General features: G+C 41.3%; 2 protein-coding genes across 2 annotated transcripts in view; one reads left to right on the forward strand and one right to left on the reverse strand.

Moving 5' to 3' along the window:
- EXOC8 (exocyst complex component 8) overlaps window positions 1–292 on the reverse strand; it is a 3,795-nt gene extending 3,503 nt beyond the window's left edge. The window contains 1 exon segment of the mRNA XM_010004548.1: window positions 284–292. Within this exon segment, the coding sequence (XP_010002850.1) occupies window positions 284–292 (9 nt within the window).
- Window positions 293–300: 8 nt separating this feature from the next.
- Window positions 301–4,368, forward strand: SPRTN (SprT-like N-terminal domain). The gene is made up of 5 exons (XM_010004549.1): window positions 301–410; window positions 1,273–1,372; window positions 2,188–2,316; window positions 3,083–3,350; window positions 3,632–4,368. The coding sequence occupies exons 1-5, from the start codon at window positions 301–303 to the stop codon at window positions 4,366–4,368; spliced, it is 1,344 nt and encodes a 447-aa protein (XP_010002851.1).
- Window positions 4,369–9,045: the final 4,677 nt, after the last annotated feature.

A 9,045-nucleotide genomic window follows, 5' to 3' on the forward strand; every position in this document is an offset into this window, starting at 1 on the left:
GGGGAGGGGGGCTCCGGGAGCCGGGGGCGGCGGGAGAAGCCGGTCCTGGCGGAGCAGCGCGGCCCTTTGGCCTTCACCGCCCTCAGGCGCCTCGGCTGGGCGCCCGCGGTGGCAGGAGCTGCGTCAGAGCTGTCGGAGGAGCCTGTGACCCATCGCGTTCCCTGTGGGTTTGAGGGGGGGGCAGAGCTGTCACTTTGTGCTGCTCCTGACTGTGGCTTCCTAGGCACGAGACGCTAGTGCCACAGCTTCCCTTCCACGTATTTTAATATCCTGCTCTTCTAACGTAGTTCATAAGGCAGGATGCGGGTTAGTCACTGTCCTTGTCTGTTTTGTCCTTCGTTTGTTGTCCTTGGCATCCGTAAGTCGTTGTTCCTGTGGTGCAGGCGGAACTGGAGAGATGCTGAAGTGGAGTAAATAACAGTCTTAAATTGTTGCTAAACAAAAAGAATGTAGTTGGATTGCTGTCATTTTACTTATTCCCAGTGTTACAGTAGTTTTATAGCATGCAAGAAAGGCAGATAGGAAAATATAATAGCATGTTAACAAGACTTAGCATAGATTAGAAAGGAGAACATGTAGGAAAGCTAAGATTTAAAAAAAAAAAAAAAGCTTTGAAATGCAGGCTCCATTTCTGCACCACATCAGCTGATGCGGTTGCTGGAGTTCTGTACCCTCTTACCCTCTGCTGGTTGTAGTACTCTTTAGAATACTGAACTGGTAGAGGATTAACTCAGTAACAAAACAAACAATTGTTTTCTGCTGGATTAACACACAGAAGTCATGATAATCAAAAGTTAAGGGAGGATGAGGGGTGAAATTGCAGCAATCAGTTAAGTTGGTGTTGGCTGCTGTGAATCTTTGGCCCCTGTTTTATGTGTTTCACCCCATCAGGAGTTCTAATGAAAACTGTCTTGTGCCTTCTGAACAAGTTAGCTTGGAACAGTCCATTGTGGGGTGGGGGCTCTTTGGTTTTAGGGGATTTTTTTATTTTTTAATTTTTTTTTTCAGAATTGCTAACTTTGCATTAAGTTATTGCAAGAGATGTAACAAATTATAGCCTCACTCTTGCTATTTCAGTCACAGGTTATTCTAAGGAACTTGTGGGCTTTTGTTTTTTTTTTCCTAGTAACTACACATGGGAGGTGTTTTGTCACGTTCTGAGTTGCCTAGCCTGTGTTGGAAGGGGATGGAGTTCTAACTCCAGTTCTCAGTTTTCTCAATGGACTACAGAAACACTTAGCTTCTCATATTTTCTTTCTGTGTCTCTTTCAGCTGTGCTGGGGTGTGCAAATATGAAGGAAGAGGGGGAATGTGTTCCATTCGTCTAAGTGAGCCGCTCCTAAAGTTAAGACCAAGGAAGGATCTTGTTGAGGTATTGGAAGATGGCTTGTGAATCTGCACATAAAATGTGTTGTGCTTCCCCCCGCAGTCCATGCAAACATTTTACAGTTCATAGTGGGATCCTTATATACAGTAACTTAAATATCATAAAATAGTGATGGCTTTATTCTGTTGATGGTGTTGCAATATCATGGTAATCTCTCAGTTCTGTGTTTCTAAATGCACAACTCTGAGTAGGAGTCTAAAGTCACTTGTTAATTTTACCGACTATATAAAGAAAAAAAAGGGGTTTTATTCCAAAATTTTGCTCTATTACTAAAAACAACAATGGACTGAAAGCACAATCGGAAAATTGTAATTTAATCTTTTAGGTCAAAAGGCCAGCAGCAGAAAATGAGGTTTTAGGATATGACTGTAACCAAAACTTTGTGTTGCTTCTTGCGCCTTTGTCAGGGTTGCTGCTTTGAGTAGCCTCAACGTTCAGATTTGCTTAATGAACAGAAATTCTGCAGAGTTTCACTTTTCTCACGAGTGTCTCTTTTTTGGTTTGTAGCAGGGATGATCTCTTTGAAGATCTGGCTTAAGTTTGAGGGCTGTTTCTCATTTTTTAAATGTGACTTGCTGTAGTAATATTCTCCAGTGTGTTTTGGTGGTGTGGGGATAGAGGTAATTTGATTTTACAGGTAGAATAAGTATTATGTTCTTTATGACCCAGAGTGAGCATGTGAATGTATGAAAATAAGATCAGCACCAAGATAAATGTAGAGAAGTAAAATACTCGCAGCATAATTTTGAAGCTATATGAAATGTTTTTCAGTAAACAGCTTATGATTTGCATTATTTCAGACACTGTTGCATGAAATGATCCATGCCCTGCTTTTTGTTACTAATAATGACAAAGATCGTGAATCTCATGGACCAGAGTTCTGCAAACACATGCATCGCATTAATCGCTTGACTGGAGCCAATGTCACAGTAAGTATAATCCACTTAACCTGAGATTTCTTCCCAATAAAATTTATTTTTTAGTATGCCTGATGCGGTATGAGTGATATACTTGTTTTTATGAGACACTCCCCAATTGGTACCAATACAGATTTGCATCCAAGTGTATGCCAGTTCCATAGTTATTTTGTTGGGGATCGTAGTTAGGAGCAGGTTGAGGAAGATGGGGTGTGTTGTTAGTGATACAGTTTTCAAGTGTACCCTGTGTAAGTATTTTTCTTTCAACTTCTGTTTTAAAATCTAAATAATTTAATGAGGGACAGATTAACTCCATATTCAGGGTAATGTTTGGGGAAGAGTATTCTGTCATAATTAAGATTTATATCAGTAGAGGCTAATCGGTTGATCATATCTAAAAACTATGTCTAATTCATCAATTAATGAAATACAGAGAATGCACTACTTATATTGTCTACAATGCATTCTAAACAGTACATAATTTAGGGTGAAATTGTAGGTTGATTTTCAAAGTTATTTTATTGCAGTTCAAACAAGATAACCAGGACAAACTCCTACCCATCCTGGGGGTTTTTTAACCTTTTTTTAATGGTAGCTAAATAGTGATCAAATTTTATCCAGGTTCAGTTCTTTTAACTTGGTAATGTGCAAATCGCAGCAGTGACGGAGATAATTACAGGGTAATACTTTTTTTTTAATACTGTAGAGCTAGTGCTACAAAATTAAAAACTTATTGAATGACTGCTTTTTTTCTTTTTCATTTTTTAATTCAACCTAGATCTATCATAGTTTTCATGATGAGGTGGATTTGTACCGCCAGCACTGGTGGCGATGCAATGGCCCCTGTCGAAATAGAAGACCTTACTTTGGTTATGTGAAACGTGCAATGAATAGAGCACCCTCTGCACGAGACTTCTGGTGGGCTGAGCATCAAGAGAGATGTGGAGGTACATTCACAAAAGTGAAGGAGCCAGAGAACTTCTCTAAGAAATCCAAGGAGAAAACTCAGCCAGCAGAACTTCCAAGTTCTGAGTCAACTAACAAAGGTATTTAAAAATATATATGTATTTTCTAAACTGTTGGTCTAAACATTTCCTTGAACACAGATCAATCACAACGTGAGCTTTATGTAGTTATTGTTATGTAGCAAAGAACAGGACCCATTTTATTTGTGAATTTCTAGGCTCCTTCTTAAATGAATTGTTTGCAAAGGCTTAGTTTGCAGCACTGTTTTCAAGCAGCAGATTTTTCAGGTGAAGTACGTAAAATACTAAGCTTGTGATTTATATATGATGAAGTTACTAACCTTTCTTCTCTTATTTTGCAGGAAAGACACAAACACGTGATACACAATGTCAGATGCCTTTTAGTGGCAAGGGGTATCGTCTTGGGGGAGACAGTGGACTCTCAGAAAAAAACAGAGATTCCAGCAGCAGTGTTAGAAAGAGTGAAACACCTGGATCACAGCATCGTTCAGCAGTAAAGACAATACCAATCCCTAAAAACGAGATAAAATTTGAAAAATCACCCCGTAGTGGTATCTTATTTCCACTTTATACTGGTGATGGCAGTGAGAAGATCAACTTAGGTTCAAAGCGAGAGTTTCCTAAGCTCTCTGTTGCCAATACAAAGGCCTACAAGAATGTTGGCGGATCACCTGTTAAAATTCCTCATGTTACAAAAGAAAAATCAAGCCAAGGTTCTGCAAGTGGCAAGAGGGTTATGCCATTATTTTATACCAGGGCACCCAAACAAATTTGTTTTGAGGAGACATCAGCATCACAGGTTGCATCTGAGAAAAAAAGCTCTGAGGGTACTAATGTGCTGCAGCAATGGCCGAAGTCGGAAGACAGAACTGCCTTTGAAAACTATTTCATTAGAAAAGACAGTTCTGATGTCCCCTTAAGTATGAACACAGCTATGAAAACCAAAGCTGATTCTTCTGTGTCCTCAGCAAGTTCCAGCACTGCTGTAAGGCAGGATAAAAAAGTCAGTTGTCCTGTTTGCCAAACTGAGGTTTTGGAGTCTAAAATAAATGAACACCTTGATTCTTGTCTTGCATGAAACCTTTTAGAAAGCTGTCTCACAGAAGAAATGAGGGCTGAAAAATAAACAGAAGAATTCTAAGTGACGGGTATTTTTAGAAAAAAACAAGAACAATCCTTTTGAAGAGCTTGTTTTCAGGAAGGGTGTAAAAGTTACCTAAGCTGTTAAAAGTTGGAGTGGTCAAGTGGAAGTTCATGAATGTCAGTCTTCTGGCCCAAGATCCCAGCTAGACCACCTACTTTTCCTGATAGTTTGCACAAACTCTGTTGAAAGTTCAGTAGTTATTAGGGTATGGGTTTTACATGCAGGAGTCACTGACCCCCCATATGCTGTTACGGGTTAGGAAAAGGTGTAAGGAGTATCGGTAGCAATACTGTTAGACTGTTCCCATCTGTATCATAAAAGCCTTTAGATTTTTCAGTTAAAGCACTTTACAGACCAAAATGACATTAAATTGACTTTAGTTGACAGTCTTTGTTTTGCTTCTGGAAGCCAGCCAGCTTGGTGGTTCATGTCCAACAGGCCAGTCACTGGACTATGAAAACCATCATGCTTTGAAAAGTTATGGATGCTGTGCAGATGTGTTTGCTATTTAAACTTGCTGAAATGTTAACAGTTCTCTTGCTGCACTGGAAGTATTTAGCTGGTTAAACACTTAACAGCTTGATTCCTTACTTATAAAACTGGTTATAAATATTTTTATTTTAAAAATTAAGAAAAGAGTTAATGCTGTTTCGTGTATTGTTGCAACAACTTTAAATGGCTGTATTAGCCTCAGATGCTCGTATGTGTTTGCCTTTGATTACTTGCTGCTCCCTTTTGAAGTTGGAAAGTAAACTGATGTGCAATGGAGTTTGACAAATCATACGTTTACTCTTTTTAAACGTTGGTGTATTTTTTTAAATGCTGGCACTACAGTTTTTATATGTGAATTGGATTTTTCTTGCATATTCTGAATAAATTGGTATCCTAAATTTTCATTAACCTATGTTTCACATAGCAGTTGTGGCTATCTTGTGTTACTCACCAGTGGGCTCACTTGTATATCTAGTCACAGTATGGTTTAATAGATTCTTTCTGTATTAACACTTTTCCTTAAAATTCCTTGTAAAAACAGGAATTGCTGAATATTGATTGCATCAGCCTTCTCCATCATATTTTAGTGCAGCTTCAATTTTGTTGCATTTCTGTGCAAAACTTTACAAGTACTGATTCTAAAACTTGACATGCTGATTTTCCATACTTCCTTCTTAAAACTGCAATATTTGTCTGTGTGCTCAGTAAAACTTGACGTTTACAAGGAGGAGGGAGGATTGTGGGAATTGTTAAATGGATCATTTTCTTTTCCAAAGTCTTTTCATCAGCAGTGTTCATTTGAACAACAGATAACACAAATGTGGGAATTGGCCTGTAGAACTCTGAATTGTAGAGTCTGGTGTGGCTGGAGGGGGGTGGAGCTTAAGCTATAGGCAAATCCTGTCTCAAATATACAAGTGTCTTAAAAATAGATCTGTTTTCAAAACAACTGTGCAACTGTGCAAAAGCATCACTTCTGCCCATGCCTGATTTTACAATGAAGTATTATGATGCCAAGATCTCTTTTATACAGAGATAAAGGTGACAAAGAGCTGAGTTGTTGAGTATTTGCATTATTCCTTTCCCTTCTCTTTTCTTTTCCTTCCCTTCTCTTTTCTTCCTCACTCCTCTGTTTCACTTGTCTCTCTCTGATACTGAACTGTCCAAGAAGACAAAAACCTCATGCAATGAGCAAACTTGGTTTCAGGGAGGAAAGTGGTCCAGAAAAACATTTCTGTCCTTGGACCTCTTCCCACAGCTGTTGGGGGTGGCTCCAGAAAGCCAGCAGCTGAAGAGCTCATCTGAAGAGACAAGGTAAAATGAGCTAGCTTGGATTAAGAGTAAAAGTGGTTTCAGTTCATCATGGCTGTACCTGTCTAACAATACTCTTGAATGGAAAGGTTGCCAGGCTCTTAAAAAAAAACACTGAAAGTGAAAAGCAACTTGAGAGGGGAGCAGTGGGCACCTGGAGAGCAAGAGAAGGTTGGACTGAGGTTTCTGCAATAGGCAGCTGAGGAAATCCATGCAGGTAAGAAGGAGGCGCCCAAGTGTGCAGCAGACTCTGATGTCCACCTTTTGAAGCTCTGAACAAATCTTTCTGAGGTGCAGGGAGATGGCCCTAGGCAGGGCTCTCTCTGCTGTGCCAGGAACTACCCCTTTGTCATTGGACTTCCTAAAGAATGGGGCACAAAGTCACATGTGTTCCTGCCCTTGTAGTTTTAGCAGTGCTGACTCTCCTTTTAGGTGCTGATTTTATTTTTCTGCTTGAATTCCCTGGATGAGCACTGAGACCTGGGCTTTGAAGGACGCTATGCAGCCCCAGCACCACTTGGGTGGAGACGAGGGGAGAGACACCATGCCCTTCTGCTCTGGCTGGCAGATTTCACTTCTGCAGCACTAAGCTGGAGCAGCCGTGCACTGCTTTCTGACCCATCCCACCCCTCCCAGGAGACCTTGCTGGCTGCATTTGAGAAATTAATGTTCGTCTGTACCATATGTTGTTTTGGATACACATTAGAGTATAACCTGCCCGGGTGATGTCTTAGCTCCCTTTCCTCCCCTTAATCCAATCTACAGTGCTAAGTGTTCTGATTCAGTGGTTTTACAATTTAGAAAGTAGTTATTTCCCATTTTTTAGATAACATTACTAATAGTTTTGTATTACCATCTATTTAAGACATTAATTTTTGGATGTACTCCATATTGGTTTTTATACATGTTAGAGTAGAATCTGCCCATGTGATGTCCCCCTGTTATGTCCTCCCTTAATCCAATCTAGATACAGTACTGTGTTCTGGTTGAGAGTTTTGCAATTTAGAAAGTATTTGTTTCATCTTCTTTGAGCACACACTTGTAGTTGTTTGGCTTTATTTCTCAAGACTAGACTTAGAGTGACTTTGCAGCTGTATCAGTAAAAGAGCAGAAAGAATGACACAAGTCCTCTCCCCTTACCTTGCCACCTGCATCCCACCGTGTGCAAAATGGAAAAGAATGCATATGGTGAGAGTCCATATGCCTACTGGGGTTCAGCTCCTTTCAGAAGGAAGAACACAAGCGCCAGCCACAGCGGGGGAAAGAAATTGGATGGCTTTTCTGCAGGTCTTGGCAGTGGTTGTGCAGGAGTCAGCAGAGTGTGGAAATTCAGGCGCAACTTTCCCAGCTGGCACCTGAAGGGATTCAGAGGCAATGCCATCTTTTCTTCACGGGCAAAGCCTCACTTGATACCCTGGGCAATTGCTGCCTTAATTACACTCCTGACTGCTCCAAGCTCTGCACTATGGCAAAACTGAGGGCATTTAGAAAAAAATAAAAAAATCCCAAACCTTTTGGAAGAAAAACAATCCCTATGCACCCAAAAGGAAGAACCATCAAATGTGGAGACCTTGGTGTGGTCTTCCCTATCATCCCCATTCATTTTCCTGCCTCTGTGGTTAGTTGAGAGCAGCAGTGGGTCCAGAGTTACTAACTGGAGGCAATGTTGCTACTGTACATGCAGCTTGCTCGGGGAGTGCTTCCGACAGTCTCCACTAACATGTTGTGGTGCCAAGTTGTGCCCTGTTCTCTATTCTGTAGCACAGATATCCCAATGAATACTGCAACCAAAACAATTAATACATACAGGATTATAAAAATGTCGTCCCAACCCTCTGCAAACAAAGCTGTCTTAAATCTAAGTACTAACAGAGGGATCTGTTTGTAACTGAATGACCGAAAGGTGCCTGTTCCCCTTGCCTTTGCTGGAATACCTTGTATGGACTGCCCGCAGTTCTCAGCGTTTCTTAAGTCATCCTCCTGTCTGACATTTCTTACTCTTTATAGAAAAAGATGTCCAGCTTTTGTTTTTTCATAAACTCACAAGTTTGTTCTTTCTTGCTGTTACCCTTCAGTTACACGATCTCAGCTTCCCATGAGCTCACAGCCTCCTTCAGGCATCTGCCTGCTCCAGCCTGGGGTCCTCTGCAGGTTGCAGGTGGATATCTTCTACACCATGGACCTCCCTGGGCTACAGGGGCACAGCCTGCCTCACCATGGTCTTTCCTGAGGGCTGCAGGGGAATCTGTGCTCTGCCACCTCCTCTCCCTCCTTCCCCACTGACCTTGGTGTCTGCAGAGTTAATGCTCTCACATACTCCTCTCTTTGGCTGATGTTGCACAGGTTCTTTCACCGCTTCTTAAGTATGTTGTCCTGGAGGTGCTACCACTGTCACTGATGGGCTTGGCCTGGGCCAGCGATGGGTCCATCTTGGATTATTTCAGTTGTTTTGAAGTCTTGAGTTTAAAGAACAATTGCTTGTGTGTGAACATAAAGAGTCTACATTAAACTACCCTTAAAGTGTAGCTTATGGGTAGACAGGCCACGAAAGAGACTTGGGTTTCAGTGTGTGTGTGTGTGTGAATACGCTGTGTTTGGTTTTATATCCTCGAGTACATAGGAATAATACCGACACCGGGCTGTGTGGAGCTTTGGGATTCTTCAAGAGGCCATTAGGTGGCACTCCCTGCACTTCAGGAACAATTCGTTCGTCCTCTCCAACCTGTACATGGCAAGAGCAGAAAGTGCAGAACTGGAGGCTCGTATTTCGCCAACACTTGCACTCCCAGCTGAAGGCAGATTAGCAGG

This window comes from Chaetura pelagica, unplaced genomic scaffold (genome assembly GCF_000747805.2).
Source record: "Chaetura pelagica isolate M959 unplaced genomic scaffold, ChaPel_1.0 scaffold9, whole genome shotgun sequence".
NCBI classification, from domain to species: Eukaryota; Metazoa; Chordata; class Aves; order Apodiformes; family Apodidae; genus Chaetura; species Chaetura pelagica.